We start from the raw sequence: 17,073 nt of genomic DNA, 5'->3' as shown, positions 1-17,073 counted from the left end.
CAGGACATCTGAGATGTCCTTTTTCAGTAACCGGGGTTTCCCTTCCACCACCATCAACTCTGCCCTCGCCCGCATCTCCTCCACTCCCCACACGTCTGCCTCACCCCGTCCCCCCCCACAGCAGGGACAGGGTTCCCCTTGTCCCCACCAGCCTCTGCATCCAACACATCATTCTCCACAACTTCCGCCACCTCCAATGGGATCCCACCACCAGGCACATCTTCCCCTCCCCTCTCCCCAATTCCCTTGTCCCTCCCCACAGATGACCCCCACCCCCCACACTATTCCCTGCAAGTGCACCAAGTGCTACACCTGTCCCTACACCTCCTCCCTCAACACCACCACCACCATTCAGGGCCCCAGACAGTCTCTCCAGGTGAGAGGCAGCTTCACCTGTGAGTCTGAGGGTGTCATTTACTGAATCCGGTGCAGCCTCCTGTACGTCGGTGAGACCCGATGCAGATCGGGTGACCGCTTCGTTGAGCACCTTCGCTCCGCCTGTCACAACAGTCAGGACCTCCCGGTGGCCACCCACTTCAATTCCACACCCCACTCCCGCACTGACATGTCTATCCACGGCCTCCTCTACTGCCACGTTGAGGCCAGACGGAGGTTGGAGGAGAAACACCTCATATTCCGCCTTGGTGTCTACAACTTCCGGAAACCCCGCATCTCTTCTACCCTTTCTCTTCCCTTTCCTCCCCCCCCATCTTCCTTCATTACTGTAGCCCCTCCCCCTTCTTCCCCTTCCCCTGACCTGCCCCTTCCCCACCTCCTTCCCTTCATTGTCCACTGCCCTCTCCGACCAGATTCCTCCTCCTCCAGCCCTTTGCTTCTTCTACTTATCACCTCCTTACATCTCCCCTCCTCCCTCAGACTCGCCTCTCACCTGCCTGCGTGTGCTCCTCCCCCAGCCCATTCTGATTTCTGCCCTCTTCCTTTCCAGTCCTGATGAAGGGTCTCGGCCCGAAACATCGACTGTTTATTTCTCTCCATAGATGCTGCCTGACCTGAGTTCCTCCAGCAGTTTTTGTGTGTTTGGCCCATCTCCCTCTAAACCTCTCCGATCCACGGACCTGTCCAAATATCTTTTAAACATTGTAAATGTTCCCACCTCTCCCACTTCCTCTGGCAGCTCGTTTCACACACCCTCCACCCTCTGTGTGAAAAATCTGCCCCTCAGGTCCCCTTGAAATCTCTCACCTGAAACCTGTGTCCTCCAGTTTTAGACTCCCCTACCCTGGGGAAAAGACTGTGAATGTCCACCTTATCTGTGGCCCTCATGATTTTATAAACCTTGATAACATTGTTCCTCGGCCTCCTAGAAGTCCTGGGATGCACTAAGTCAGGCCCTGGTGCTTCATCAACCTTCATGTGCCTGCAGCCATCTGCGATGTTCCTCTAATTCCCACGGAAGAGAATCCTGAATTTTTGTCATCCTTTATCCCCAGGAAACTTTGGAGATGGGTCATTAAATAGATCCAAGGTGGAGCCATGCGGTTGAAGTACAAGGTATTGGAGGGGTAGGGAGAGGGCGGGAAGGTGGTGCTGAGGCCAAGGTGATATCATCAGTCACATTAATGGCAGAGCAAGAGGGGCCGAGTGGTCTCCCCTGCACCTGATGTTCCTGACAATACGGGGCGCCGACGGCAGAGGGAGCAGTTGGCGCCGAGGAGCAGGTGCGCCTGCGCGACCCGGCCGCTCCCCGGTCACATGATGTGCCACGCTCTGGTCTTGCCTAAAGTCTCGTGATCCAATGACGGAGCAGCCTAGTGATTGACAGAAGCTTTCACCAATGGACGGTGGGCAGGGTGAGTGGTGCTGCCGGATTGGCTGCTGGCCGGGTGAGGCGGCAGCGTGCTCGTTCGGGCCGCGGCCGCTTCCCCCCCGAGTTCGCTCGTCAGGTGGATTCTGATTTTGATGAATAAATTCAAGTGAAATGAAATCATGTGACAGCCCCACCCACGCTGGCGTAGGCGGGACGTATTGTCAATCCGGAGCGTGGGTTGTTCGCGATCCGCGAATGGGAGGCGGGTCCCCGCTATTGTCCGATTGATTGACGGTTCAATTGGCCACTGAGCGTGAGGGGCAGCTCTGAGTGATTACCCTCTTAACCAACAGAATTCACGGCATTCGGCATTGAGGGCGCTGATGGGCTAATTATGTTTAGGTGTGGGCGTAATAATGAGCCAATCAATATAGGTATCTCTTTGAGCGACGTTTGCTTTATCCAGTGAACACCATGGATGTTATGATTGACAGCAATCTCGGCCAATAGTGGTGCGGAGAGGGTGAGCGGGCGGCCGGGCGGTGAGCGGAAGTGGCGGGTTGTCCGTTTGTTTTTCTGCCGGTTTCTGCCGCGGATTTTTCTGAGGAAAGTTTTGGTGCGGGATCGCGGGGACGCCGGGCTCCGGCCGCCGCTCGGACCGCGGGCTCAGCGCCGTACGGCCCGCTGCTTTCCCCATCGCCCCCGCCCCCCGGTTGGCGGCGAGGCCCGGCTGAGTGAGAGGCCGAGGCCTCGCGGCCTGCGCCATGGAGCCGCTGGAGAAGGTGGACGTGAACCGGGCGAGCGCCGAGGAGCTGGCCACGGCGCTGTTCGGCATCGGCAGGAAGCGGGCGAGGGCCATCGTGAGGCGGAGAGAGGTGAGGGGTGGCGGGGGGAGTCCGCGGAGGGTCGTGGCGTCCGGGACTGGTTTTGGCGGAAGGGAGCGGATGGGGGGGGGGGAGGGAGAACGGGGGGCGGGTTTGGGGTTTGGTGGGGGAGGGGGGGCGGGTTTGGGGTTTGGTGGGGGAGGGGGGGCGGGTTTGGGGTGTGGTGGGGGAGGGGGGGAGGGTTTGGTGGGGGAGGGAGGGCGGGTTTGGAGGGGGGCGGGTTTGGGGTTTGGCGGGGGTGGGGGGGCGGGTTTGGTGGGGAGGGGGGGCGGGTGTGGGGTTTGGTGGGGAGGGGGGGTGGGTGTGGGGTTTGGTGGGGGAGGGGGGGTGGGTTTGGGATTTGGTGGGGGTCTGTGGGTAGGGAGGTGATGGGGTAGGTAGAGCAGAGTGGTGGTTTGGGGGGGTGGTTTGGGGTTTGGTTGGAGTTTGCGGGTAGGAAGGGGACGGGGAGGTTGGAGGCGGGTTTGGGCAGAGGTGGGAAACGGGGTAAAACGCAGGGCGTGTGAGGATGTAGCTGGTGCAGGTGGTGGGGCACGGTGGGCAGGTGGTGCATTGGTGAGAAGGATGGGGGTCAGCGAGGGTTGGGAGGGGCACTGGGTGGTGCTGGATGCAGAGAGTGGATTTGGGGGCCTGACTCCAATTCCCTGTTCTATGTCTAAAAGTCGGTTGTTTGTGTGTTCATTGGCTCTGCTCCCTTTTTGATGTGGGAAATTGGTGTGAACAGCCTGCCTGTGTGCGGTGGTGTTGGGACTGTCCTTTTTCTCACAGTAACTGCCCCTGGCCTGGGCTCTGACAGAATATTGTCCTTGGATATTCTTTTCACCCATCATAACCACAATGTGGTTTTCTATGATAAGGGTAGGGCAGTGGATGCTGCCTCAGTGGACTTTAGTAAAGCATTTGATAAGGTCCCTCGTGGTAGGCTAATCCAGAAGATTAAGGCACATTGAATTCATGATAAATTGGAAGCAAAATTGGTTTCTTTGTAGAAGATAGAGGATAGTGGTGGAGGGGTGTTCTCCTGACTGGAGGTCTGTGACCAGTGCTGTTCCTCGAGGGTTGGTGCTGGGACCTCTTTTGTTTGTGATGTATATTAATGGTGTGGATGAAAATGTAGGTAGTCTGATTTAGTAAGTTTGCAGATAACGCAAAAGTTGGAGTTTTGGATGGTGAGGAAGGTTGTTAAAGGATTCAGCAAGATATAGACCAGTTGGAAACATGAGCTGAGAAATGGCAGATGGCATCTTTTACCCAAGGTGGAAATGTCAAATGCTGTAGGGCATAGCTTCAAGGTGAGAGGGGGAAAGTTTAAAGGAAATGCATGGGGTTAGTTTTTTAAACACAGTGGTGGGTGCCTGGAATGCACTGCCAGGGGAAGTGGTGGAAGCAGATATGACAGCAACATTTAAGAGGCATTTAGACGGTCACATGAACAGGCTAGGAATGGATATAACCATGTACAGGCAGATGGAATTAGTTTAGATTGGCATCGTGGACAGTGCAGACATGATGGGCTGAAGGGCCTGTTGCTATGCTGTACTGTTCTATGCCTCTGTGACCAGATTTGCTTTAAGTGAAGAGTGGAGCATGTTGGACTGTGGGTTTCCTCCATGGGTTACTGTATGCAGGTGATTGACCATGAGGCTTGTGTAAACTAAATATTACACATCACTGGCAAATAGTATGTTGGACATCATAGCAGGAAGATTTGAGACAGGAGAAAGGTTCTACAGTCTTGCTACAGTTCTATAGTGCATCGATGAAATGACATCTGGCATTTTGTGTACAGTTTTGGTTCCTTACCTAAGAAAGGATAATCTTGCTGTAGTGGGAGTGGTCTATAAAGATTCACCAGGCTGACCCCTAGGATGGCGTGACTACTGAATGAGAATGAATTAGGTTTGTATTCACTGGAGTTTAAAAGAACAAGATCTTGCAAAGCTCTGACAGGGCTAGAGAGACTGGATGTGAGGAGGATGCCTCCGCGAGAATATGGTGTCTAGAATAAGGTGTTGGAGTCTGGGGTTACAAAACAAGAGATTTGGGACTGGGATGAGGAGACACTCGGAGGATGGCAAACGTGTGGAATTCTTTCCCACAGAGGGCTGTGGGGGCCATGTTGCTGATTTTTTATTTATGAAGTAGATATATGGATGTTGAGATGCGTTATGTGGAGAGAGTGGGAATGTGGTATTGAGATTGAGGATCAGCCGTGATCATACTAAATGGTGGAGCAGGCTGGAAGGGACCAATGGCCTACTTCCTCTGTTTTTTCTTTTGTGCCTCTGCACTCAATGGCGTTTTTAAATTTCTTCCCGTGAGCAGGTTGTAGAAACAAGTGAGGGTCATTTGAACAAATACTGTGGCATCAGAAATGAGGTTGGGCACAAAATATCACTGAGTGCACTCAGACTTGCTTTGTTTTTTTTCCTTCAACTTTTTAACCCTCTCTTCCATCTCTCCACTTGCCCTCTTTCTCTCCCCCCCCCCCCCCCCCCCAAAAAAAAAGGAATTGAAAGGTTTTTCTTCGCTGGATGATCTTCTGGACATCAAAGGCATCACGTGCCACTTTCTGGAAAGGAATGGTAACCTCCTGTTCTGCCAAAAGAATAAACTGAACACAGAGACGAGCATGGAAGGCTTGTCCAGCAGCTCCAGTAGTGTAAGTTAATGTCTGCAATCTGTACAGAGGCTAAGGTTTCACTGCTTTCTATGGTGTCTGCAGGACTGTATGTGGGAAGGGAAAGAAGATAATTTGAGCAAGAGTGCCTGTCTGTATGTGAATAGCTGGTAACATTGGGCCAGGAACAGGGAATAACCTTAAATCTATGGACAGCAATAGCCTGCTTTATTACTCATTTCTATGATGTATAAAATCTTTACTGTAGCAACAGTTATTATTAAAGTGCTTAGGTGCTCTGTTAAGATGACCATTTCGGGTATCTTCAAGACTAAAATTCGTAAAGTCTCTTGAGCCTTGCTCCATTGGTATCTTCCTCTATTTCTATAATCTTTCCTGATCTCTGCAGCCCTAATTTTAGCCTCTGACATGTCAGTCGGTCCTTGGCTCCAGATTAAGCAATCTTTTCTTAAAATGCTCTTTAAAACCTATTGGCTTTCTCCCTGCCTGTCCTAATATCGCCTTACTTGGTTTGGTGTTGATTTTGTTTGATCTGATCTGGTCAAGAGTCTGCTATTTTTACTGCAAAAATTGATTCTGGAAGCAGAATAGGATCAGAAGTGGGAACCTTGGATAGTTGGATAGATTGTTGAAGGGTCGTATTCTGAGTGGAGGTCGGTGACCAGTGGTGTACCTCAGGGATCTGTCCTGGGACCCGTGCTCTTTGTGATTTTTTTTATAAACAACCTGGATGAGGAAGTGGAGGGGTGGGTTAGTAAGTTTGTGGATGACACGAAGGTTGGGGGTGTTGTGGATAGTTTGGAGGGCTGTCAGAGGTTACAGCGGGACATAGATAGGATGCAGATTTGGGCTGAGAAGTGGCAGATGCAGTTCAACCCAGATAAGTGTTCATTTTGGTAGGTCAAGTATGTTGGCGGAATATAGTATTAATGGTAGGACTCTTGGCAGCGTGGAAGATCAGAGGGATCTTGGGGTCCGAGTCCATAGGACGTTCAAAGCAGCTGCACAGGTTGACTCTGTGGTTAAGAAGGCATATGGTGTATTGTCCTTCATCAATCGGGGAATAGAATTTAGGAGCCGAGAAGTATTGTTGCAGCTATATAGACTGAGGAACAGGACCTCAAGGGTAGCAATCTCGGGATTGCTGCCGGTGCCACGCGATAGTGAAGGCAGGAACAGGAGGAGGTGGCAGATAAATGCGTCGCTGAGAAGTTGGTGCAGGAGGGAGGGTTTTAGATTTCTGGATCATTGGGATCTCTTCTCGGGAAGGTGGGACCTGTACAGAGAGGACGGGTTACAACCGAACCAGAAGGGGGCCAATATCCTTGCGGCTAGGTTTGCTAGGGTGGTTCAGGAGGGTTTAAACTAGTTTGTGAGGGGGAAGGGAACCGGAGGAGTAGGTCAGAGGAAGAAGGGGATGGGGAAAAGTTAGATCAAACAGGCAGAGAGGCTTTGGGGAAGGAGAAGCAGAATACAGGCTATAAAAGTAGTAAGGTAGATGGACTGAAGTGTGTTTACTTAAATGCAAGAAATGTCAGGAATAAGGGAGATGAACTGAGGGCTTGAATAAGTATGGGGGACTATGATATTGTGGCTATTACTGAGACGTGGCTGACGTCAGGGCAGGAGTGGTTATTGAATATTCCTGGTTTTCGGTGTTTTAAGAGGGATAGGGAAGGGAGGAGAAGGAGGGGTAGCGATACTGGTCAGGGACACTGTTACGGCTGTGGAAAGGATGGATGTTGTAGAAGGATCATCTCTAGAGTCCATATGGGTGGAAGTAAGGAACAAGAAAGGAGCAGTTACTCTACTAGGAGTATTCTATAGGCCCCCCGGTAGCAGTAGAGATATAGAGGAGCAGATTGGCAGGCAGCGTTTGGAGAGAAGCAAAAATAACAGGGTTGTTATAATGGGAGACTTCAACTTCCCAAATATAGACTGGAACCTGCTTAGTGCCAAAGGTTTAGATGGGATGGAATTTGTTAAATGTGTCCAGGAGGGATTCCTGACGCAGTATGTCGACAGGCCGACTAGAGGGAATGCCATGTTAGATCTAGTTTTAGGAAATGAACCGGGACAGGTGAAGGATCTATTGGTGGGTGTGCATTTGGGGGACAGTGACCATTGCTCCATAACCTTTAAAATTGTCATGGACAGGGACAGGTGCAGAGAGGACAAGAAGATATTTAATTGGGGAAGGGCGAACTATGAGGCTATAAGGAGAGAACTTGGGAGTGTAAAGTGGGATGTCCTTTTTGAAGGGAAATGTACCATGGAGATGTGGTCGATGTTCAGGGATCTTGGGCAGGATGTTAGGGATAAATATGTCCCGGTGAGGCAGAGAAGGAATGGCAGGGTGAAGGAACCGTGGGTGATGAGAGAGGTGGAACGACTAGTTAGGAAGAAGAAGGTAGCATACATAATGTATAAGCAGCAAGGTTCAGACAGGGCCCGTGAGGAATATAGAGTAGCGAGGAAGGAACTTAAGAAAGGGCTGAGGAGAGCTAGAAGGGGACATGAAAAGGCGTTGGCTAGTAGGGTTAAGGAAAATCCCAAGGCCTTTTTCACGTACGTGAAGGGTAGGAGGATGGCTAGGGTAAAGGTAGGTCCGATTAAAGACAAAGGTGGGAGAATGTGCCTGGAGGCGGCGGAAGTGGGAGAAGTTCTCAATGAATACTTCTCTTCAGTATTCACCAAGGAGAGGGGTCTTGATGACACGGAAGGGAGTGCTGGTAGGGTAATGTTCTCCGTTGTAAATATCAAGAGAGAGGATGTGTTGAAGTTGTTAAATAATATCAAGACAGATAAATCTCCGGGGCCTGACAGGATTTTCCCCAGGCTGCTTCGAGAGGCGAGGGAGGAGATTGTTGAACCGCTGGTAAGGATCTTTGAGTCCTTGTTGTCCATGTGGATGGTGCCGGAGGATTGGAGGGTGGCGAATGTTGTCCCCTTATTCAAAAAAGGTAGTAGGGATAGTCCAGGGAATTACAGACCAGTGAGTCTCACGTCTGTGGTGGGTAAGCTGTTAGAAAGGATCCTAAGGGATAGGATCTATGAACACCTGGAGAATCATGGACTGATGAGGGACAGCCAGCATGGCTTTGTGATAGAGCCTGATAGAGTTCTTTGAGGAGGTGAGGAGGAAGATTGATGAGGGTAGTGCGGTGGATGTGGTCTATATGGATTTTAGTAAGGCGTTTGATAAGGTTCCTCATGGTGGGCTTCTTCAGAAGGTCAGAGGCCAAGGGATCCAGGGAAGCTTGGCTGTGTGGATTAGGAATTGGCTTGCCTGTAGAAAGCAGAGGGTTGTGGTGGAAGGAGTGCCCTCGGATTGGAGGGCAGTGACTAGTGGTGTCCCGCAGGGATTGGTTCTGGGACCTCTACTTTTTGTGATATTTATAGATGACTTAGATGAGGGGGTGGAAGGCTGGGTTAGTAAGTTTGCGGACGACACTAAGATAGGCGGTGTTGTGGATAGTGTGGAGGGCTGTCGGAGCTTACAGAGGGATATTGATAGGATGCAGAGCCGGGCTGACAAGTGGCAGATGGAGTTCAATCCGGAGAAGTGTGAGGTGGTACACTTTGGAAGGACAAACTTCAGGGCAGAGTACAGGGTAAACGGCAAGGTACTTGGCAGTGTAGAGGAGCAGAGGGATCTGGGGGTTCATAGTCACTGTTCACTGAAAGTTGCCTCACAGGTAGATAGAGCAGTTAAGAAGGCCTATGGGATGTTGGCTTTCATAAGTCGTGGGATTGAGTTTTAAGAGCTGCGAGGTGATGATGCAGCTTTACAAAACTCTAGTTAGACCACATTTAGAGTACTGTGTTCAGTTCTGGTCGCCGCATTATAGGAAGGATGTGGAGGCGTTGGAGAGGGTGCATATGGAATTAGAGCATATGGAATATGAGGAAAGGTTTAAGGTGCTAGGGCTTTATTCACTGGAAAGGAGGAGGATGAGAGGAGACATGACAGAGGTATATAAAATATTGAGAGGAATAGATAGAGTAGACAGCCAGCGCCTCCTTTCCAGGGCACCAATGCTCAAGACGAGAGGGCATGGCTTTAAGGTTATGGGTGGGAGGTTCAGGGGAGATGTCAGGGGGAGGTTTTTCACCCAGAGAGTGGTTGGTGCATGGAATGCACTGCCTGGGGTGGTGGTGGAGGCAGATACATTGGACAGGTTCAAGAGTTTGTTGGATAGGCATATGGAGAAATGTGAGGTAGAGGGATATGCGGGAGGAAAGGGTTAAATAGTGTGAGGGTGATTTGATGGACGGCACAACATGGTGGGCCGAAGGGCCTGTTTTGTGCTGTATGGTTCTATGGGTCAATAGCTCTCTGGTCAGACCCCACTTGGGAGTACTGTGCTCAGTTCTGATCACCTCACTACAGGAAGGATGTGGAAGCCATAGAGAGGGTGCAGAGGAGATTTACAAGGATGCTGCCTGGAATGTGGAGCCTGCCTTATGAAAGCAGGTTGAGGGAACTCAGCCTCTTCTCTTTGGAGAGATGGGGGATGAGGGGGGAGCTGATTGAGGTGTATAAGATGATGAGAGGTATTGATAGGGTAGATAGTCAGAGGCTTTTCCCCAGGGCTCAATTGGTGGCCACAAGAGGACATAGGTTTAAGGTGCTGGGGAGTAAATATAGAAGAGACGTCAGGGGTAAGTTTTTTACTCAGAGTGGTGAGTGCGCGGAATGGACTGCCGGAAACGGTGGTGGAGGCTGATACGATAGGATCTTTCAAGAGACTGTTAGATAGGTACATGGAGCTGAGAAAAATAGAGGGCTATCGGTAAGCTTAGTAATTTCTAGGGTAGGGACATGTTCGGTACAGCTTTGTGGGCCGAAGGGCCTGAATTGTGCTGTAGTTTTTCTATGTTCTAAGGGGGCAGGCCCCCAAAGGTGTGTGATGGTGCAGCCCAGCGTGTGCTACCTGTGTTTTCCTCTGTGCCAATTCCATAGTTCCATTCCACTGTCCAACATGGATGCTTGTTGAAAATAGTGGTGCATAAGCTTTGGGTCACATTTGATATTGATACACAAGCTCTGCGTGGCATGGTTTCTGTCAATAGTTTTGACAATAGTTTATTAGACTATTTTATTGAAGAGAGCATCATTTATTTTGTATCTGCAAAAAGCTGAAGAAACTCCAAAGTGCCTTTCAGATACTGAAGTACTTGTTGAAGTATGGTCACTGTTGTAATATAGGATGTACAATAGAGCAGTCAGTTTGCACACAACAAAGTCTCAAAAATGCAAATTGTACAACCATATTTCACTGATGCTGAGGGATTCCTGGAATGGCAGGACAGATGTATGAGGAGAGATTGAGCCAATTTGGCTTGTATTTATCAAAGGTTAGGAGATTGAGAATGGATCTCGTAAAGGCCTGCAAAAATTAGTGTCATGGGCTTGTCTAGGATGGAAATAGGCTCTTTGGCCCAACCAAGGTGCCTTCTGAGCTAATCCCATTTGCCTACATTTGGCTTGTATCCCTCTAAACCTTCCCTATCCATTCTAACAGGACTAGACAGATTTGATGCAGGAAGGTTCCCTGATGGCTGGGGAGGCAAGCACTTGGGGTTGCAGTATGAGGATATGGGTAAGCCATTTAAGACTGAGACGAGAATTTTCTTCTCCCAGAGAATGAACCTATGGAATTCTCTACCACAGAAAACGATCTAATAAATAAACCACATGGTTCCCTAACACAAGTACGTACTTCCCTGAAAGTGGCATCACAGGTAGATGGTGCTGAAGAAGGTGTTTGGCATGCTGGCCTTCAGTCATGGCATTGAGTACAGGAGTTGGGACGTTGTGTTGCAGTTGTACAAGATGATGGTGAGGCCGCACCTGGAGTATTATGTACAGTTTTGGTTGCGCTGTAATCTGTTAGTTTATTTAATGATATTGGCAGTGAAGAACCAAGCAAAGAGATGATAGAAATTTTTTTTAACAGAATTAATGTCCAAAGAGACCCATACTGGACGAGCTTCTTGATTAATGTAATGTAACCAAAACGTAAGATTTTGTATATTGACTGCCCAGTAATAAGATCTAAAATTAGGTAAGGATAAACTTCCATTTTTTTTTAACCACCTGAAGGTGAACTTTATTTAGTCTAGGATGTTTATTATTCCATATATAGGAAGAAATAATTGACTCAAGAGTCAAAGAAAGATTTAGGAATAAAAACAGGTAAAGCCTGAAATAGAGAGATAAATTTAGGTAAAATATTCATTAATTTGGTCAATCAATGATATAGAAAGGGGAGACCAACTTGATAAAAACCCTTTTCACATAGTGCAGCAAGGTGAAAAAATTTTCTTTAAATAAATGCTTATAATTTTCAGTAATTGACACCCCCAGATAGGTAAAATGATTCCTTACAATTTTAAAAGGAATGTTAATATCAACTGGTACTAAGTTATTCAGAGGAAAAAGTTGTGATATCGGAATGTGTGATATCTCTAGATGCTGAGAAGGCCTTTGATAGGATTGAATGGAATTACTTATTTAAAACCTTAGAGAAATTTAATTTTGGGCCTGATTTTATCCAGTGGATTAAATAACTTTATCCCCATCTGCTTGAGTTCTTACTAATTTTCAAAATTCTAAATCTTTTAAACTTCAATGTGGAACCAAAGGGATGTCCTTTGAGCCCTTTGCTCTTTGATTTGGCCTTAGAACCTTTAGCTATTTCTCTCTGAGAATCTAGAGATATCCTTGGTATCTCCAGAAAAGGTACTAACCACAAAGTTTCTCTATATGCTGATGATTTATTACTCTTTATATCTAATGTTGAAGCCTCCTTACCTCCTGTGCTTTCTTTACTTTCTCACTTTAGTCATTTGTCAGGTTGCGCTGTAATAGGAAGGATGTCATTAAGCTGGAAAGAGTGCGAAGAAGATTTGCAAGAATGTTGCCAGGACTCTGGAGTCTGAGTTATAGGGAGAGGTTAGAGAGGCTAGTTTATTACTTGGATAAGATCAGATCTCTTTATTAGTCACATGTACATCAAAACACACAGTGAAATATATCTTTTTGTGTGGTGTTCTGGGGGCAGCCCACAAGTGTCACCATGCTTCTGGCACCAGCAAAGCATGCCCACAACTTCCTAACCTGTACATAGACATAGAAAAACTATAGCACAATTCAGGCCCTTCAGCCCACAAAGCTGTGCCGAACATGTCCTTACCCTAGAAATTACTAGGCTTACCCATAGCCCTCTATTTCTCTCAGCTCCATGTAGCCCATTCCACGCACTCACCACTCTCTGAGTAAAAAAAACTTACCCCTGACATCTCCTCTATATCTACTCCCCAGCACCTTAAACCTATGTCCTCTTGTGGCCACCAATTCAGCCCTGGGGAAAAGCCTCTGACTATCTACCCGATCAATACCTCTCATCATCTTATATACCTCTATCAGGTCCCCCCTCATCCTCCTCCGCTCCAAGGAGAAAAGGCCGAGTTCCCTCAACCTGCTTTCATAAGGCATGCTCCGCATTCCAGGCAGCATCCTTGTAAATCTCCTCTGCACCCTTTCTATGGCTTCCACATCCTTCCTGTAGTGAGGTGACCAGAACTGAGCACAGTACTCCCAAGTGGGGTCTGACCAGGGACCTATATAGCTGCAACAATACCTCTCGGCTCCTAAATTCAATTCCCCAATTGATGAAGGACAATACATCATATGCCTTCTTAACCACAGAGTCAACCTGCGCAGCCGCTTTGAGTGTCCCATGGACTCGGACCCCAAGATCCCTCTGATCCTCCACACTGCCAAGAGTCCTACCGTTAATACTATATTCTGCCATCATATTTGACCTACCAAAATGAACCACTTCACACTTACCTGGGTTGAACTGCATCTGCCACTTCTCAGCCCAACTGTGCATCCTATCTATGACCCTCTGTAACCTCTGACAGCCCTCCAAACTATCCACAACACCCCCAACCTTCGTGTCATCTGCAAACTTACTAACCCACCCCTCCACTTCCTCATCCAGGTCGCTTTTAAAAAATCACAAAGAGCACGGGTTCCAGTACAGACCCTGAGGTACACCACTGGTCACCGACCTCCATGCAGAATATGACTCCTCAACAACCACTCTTTGCCTTCTGTGGGCCAGCCAGTTCTGGATCCACACTGCAATGTCCCCTTGGATCCCGTGCCTCCTTACTTTCTCAATAAGCCTTGCACGGGGTACCTTATCAAATGCCTTGTTGAAATCCATATACACTACATCTACTGCTCTCCCTTCATCGATGTGCTTAGTCACATCCTCAAAAAATTCAATCAGGCTCGTAAGGCAGAACCTGCCCTTGACAAAGCCATGCTGACTGTTCCTAATCATATTATACCTCTCCAAATGTCCATAAATCCTGCCTCTCAGGATCTTCTCCATCAGCTTACCAACCACTGAGGTAAGACTCACCGGTCTATAATTCCCTGGGCTATCCCTACTCCCCTTCTTGAATAAGGGAACAACATCTGCAATGCTCCAATCTTCTGGAACCTCTCCCATCTCCATGGACGATGTGAAGATCATCGTCAGAAGCTCCACAATCACTTCCCTCTCCTCCCACAGCAGGCTTGGGTACATCTCATCCGGTCCTGGCAACTTATCCAACTTGATGCTTTCCAAAGGTTTCAGCACCTCCTCTTTCCTAATATCTACATGCTCAAGCTTTTCAGCCCATTGCAAGTCCCCACTACAATCCCCCAGATCTTTTTCTGTGATGAATACTGATGTAAAGTATTCATTAAGTACCTCTGCTATTTCTTCTGGATCCATACACACTTTCCCACTGCTGCACTTGATAGGCCCTATCCTTTTGCATCTTATCCTCTTGCTCTTCACATACTTGTGGAATGCCTTGGGGTTTTCCTTAATCCTTCCTGCCAAGGCCTTCTCATGCCCCCTTCTGGCTCTCTTAATCTCCTTCTTAAGCTCCTTCCTATTAGCCTTGTACTCTTCCAGATCTCTAACATTACTTAGCTCTCTGTACCTTTTCTAAGCTTTTCCTTTTCACTAGATTTATTATAGCTTTTGTACACCACGGTTCCTGTATCCTATTATGACTCCCCTGTCTCATTGGAACATGCCTATGCAGAACTCCACACAAATATCCCCTGAATATTTGCCACATTTCTTCTGTACTTTTCCCTGAGAACATCTGTTCCCAATTTAATCTTCCAGTTTCCTGCCTGAGAGCCTCATAATTCCCTTTACTCCAAGTAAGCGCCTTTCTAGTCTGTCTGTTCCTATCTCTCTCCAGTGCTAATGTAAAGGAGATAGAATTATGAACACTAGCACCAGAACGTTCACCCACTGAGAGATCTGACACCTGACCAGGTTCACTTCCCAATACCAAATCAAGCACAGCCTCTCCTTGTAGGCCTATCAACGTATTGTGTCAAGAATCCTTCCTGAACACACTTAACAAACTCCACCCCATCTAAACCCCTCACTGTCTGGAGATGCCAATCGATGTTTGGGAAATTAAAATCCCCCATCACAACAACTCTTATTCTCACAACTTTCTAGGATCTGCTTCCCTATCTGCTCCTCAGTATCCCTGTTACTATTGGGCAGCCCATAAAAAAAACACCCAGTAAAGTTATTGACCCCTTCCTCTTCCTAACCTCCACCCACAGACTCTGTAGACAGTCCCTCCATGACGTCCACCTTTTCCGCAGCCGTGACACTATCTCTGATCAACAGTGCCACTCCCCCACCTCTTTTGCCTCCCTCCCTGTCCTTTCTGAACAATCTAAAACCTGGCACTTGAAGCAACCATTCCAGTCCCTGAGCCATCCAAGTCTCTGTAATGGCCACCACATCATAGCTCCAAGTATTGATCCAAGCTCTAAGCTCATCTGCCTTGTTCACAATACTCCTTGCGTTAAAATAGACACATCTCAAACCTGTCTGAGCACGTCCCTTCTCTATCACCTGCCTATCGTACCTACTACTAGCTTTCTCTATTTGAGAGCCAAACGCCTCTTTCCCAGTCTCTTTAGTTCAGATCCCACCCCCCAACAATTCTAGTTTAAACTCTCCCCAGTAGCCTTAGCAAACCTCCCCGCCAGGATATTGGTCCCCCTCGGATTCAAGTGCAACCCGTCCTCTTTGAACAGGTCATACCTGCCCCAAAAGAGGCCCCAATGATCCAGAAATCTGAATCCCTGCTCCTTACTCCAATCCCTCAGCCATACATTTAACCTCCTCCTCATTCTGTTTCTATACCCACTGTCACTTAGCACAGGCAGTAATCTGGAAATTACTACCTTTGAGGTCCTGCTTCTCAACTTCCTTCCTAATTCTCTATAGTCATTTTTCATGACCTCATTCCTTTCCCTACCTACGTCGTTGGTACCAATATGTACCACGACCTCTGGCTGTTCTCCCTCCCCCTTCAGGATATCTTGGACGCGATCCGAGACATCCTGGACCCTGGCATCTGGGAGGCAAACTACCTTCGAAGTTTCTTTCCTGTGTCCACAGAATTGCTTGTCTGCCCACCTAACTATAGAGTCCCCTATCACTAGTGCCCTCCTCTCTCCTTCCCTACCCTTCTGAGCCACAGGGCCAGATTCTGTGCCAGAGACACTGCCACTGTTGCTTCCCCCAGGTAGGCTGTCTCCCCCAACAGTACTCAAACAGGAGTACTTATTGTCAAGGGGTACAGCCACAGGGGTACTCTATGGTACCTGACTCTTCCCCTTTCCCCTCCTGACTGTGACCCACTTGCCTGACTCCCGTGGTCCCGGTGTGACCACCTGCCTATAACTCTTTTCTATCACCTCCTCATTCTCCCTGACCAGACGAAGGTCATCGAGCTGCATCTCCAGTTCCCTAACATGGTCTCTCAGGAGCTGCAGCTCAACACACCTGGTGCAGATGTAGCCTTCCCGAAGGCAGGGAGACTCTGGAAACTCCCACATCTGACACTGAGTACAGGAAACCACACTCATACCCGTTCCTTAACTCAAGTCACTTACTTTTCCTCGCCCCTTTACGCCAAAGCCCCTTGAGCCAAAGCCCAAAACACTCTGCTACCTCTCACTCTGCTGCCCGCTCTGACGCTGCCTGCTGGATATGGCGGTTTGCTTTTTAAACTGCCTGCTCCTTACCTGCTGACGTCATGTGCCTGCACAGTCCAGTCCCCACTATTCCCCATTAAAACTTGTATAAAAACTTATAAAAAAAAAGAACCTTAAAACTAAACCTTATAATAAAAACCTTGTATATATAAAAAAAAGAAGAAAAACATCTGTCCCGACGTCTGCCAAAGCAAAACCCACAAAATGTCTTTGGAAGGGGTCCCATGTCTTTGGAACGTGGGAGGAAACTGCAGCACCCGGAGGAAACCCACGCAGACACTGGGAAAACGTACAAACACCTTACAGTGGCTGGCTTTGAACCCAGGTCGCTGGCACTGTAATAGCATTACGCTAACTGCTGCACTACCATGCATGTAGGACTCTGAGGGGTGACGTTGTAGAGGTGTATTGAATCATGAAGGGCATGGACTGGGTGAATGCACAGTCTTTTGCCCAGGGAAAGGGAATCAAGAATGAGAGGGCATAGGTTTAAGGTGAGGGGAAAGGTTTAAAAGCAACCTGAGGGGCAAGTTCACACAGAGGGTGTGGTGTATATGGAACGAGCTACCGGAGCAAGTGGTTGAGGTGGGTACAATTGGACAGGTACAGGAAAGGTCTTGAGGGATACGGGACTGGTTCAGGTGGGTATCTTGGTCGGCATGGA

General features: G+C 48.4%; 1 protein-coding gene across 1 annotated transcript in view; it reads left to right on the top strand.

Moving 5' to 3' along the window:
• The first annotated feature begins 1,917 nt into the window (after positions 1 to 1,917).
• The window catches only part of LOC127576083 (F-box/WD repeat-containing protein 7-like), a 160,614-nt gene continuing 145,458 nt past the window's right edge, over positions 1,918 to 17,073 (top strand). Inside the window, exons 1-2 of the mRNA XM_052026459.1 lie at positions 1,918 to 2,643; positions 5,162 to 5,314. Coding sequence (XP_051882419.1) covers positions 2,533 to 2,643; positions 5,162 to 5,314 — 264 coding nt within the window. The 5' untranslated portion in view covers positions 1,918 to 2,532. The remainder of the gene's footprint in view (positions 2,644 to 5,161; positions 5,315 to 17,073) is intronic.

The sequence above is a fragment of the Pristis pectinata genome, chromosome 11 (genome assembly GCF_009764475.1).
Source record: "Pristis pectinata isolate sPriPec2 chromosome 11, sPriPec2.1.pri, whole genome shotgun sequence".
Lineage (NCBI taxonomy): Eukaryota > Metazoa > Chordata > Chondrichthyes > Rhinopristiformes > Pristidae > Pristis > Pristis pectinata.
This window is presented reverse-complemented; position numbering and strand designations above follow the sequence as displayed.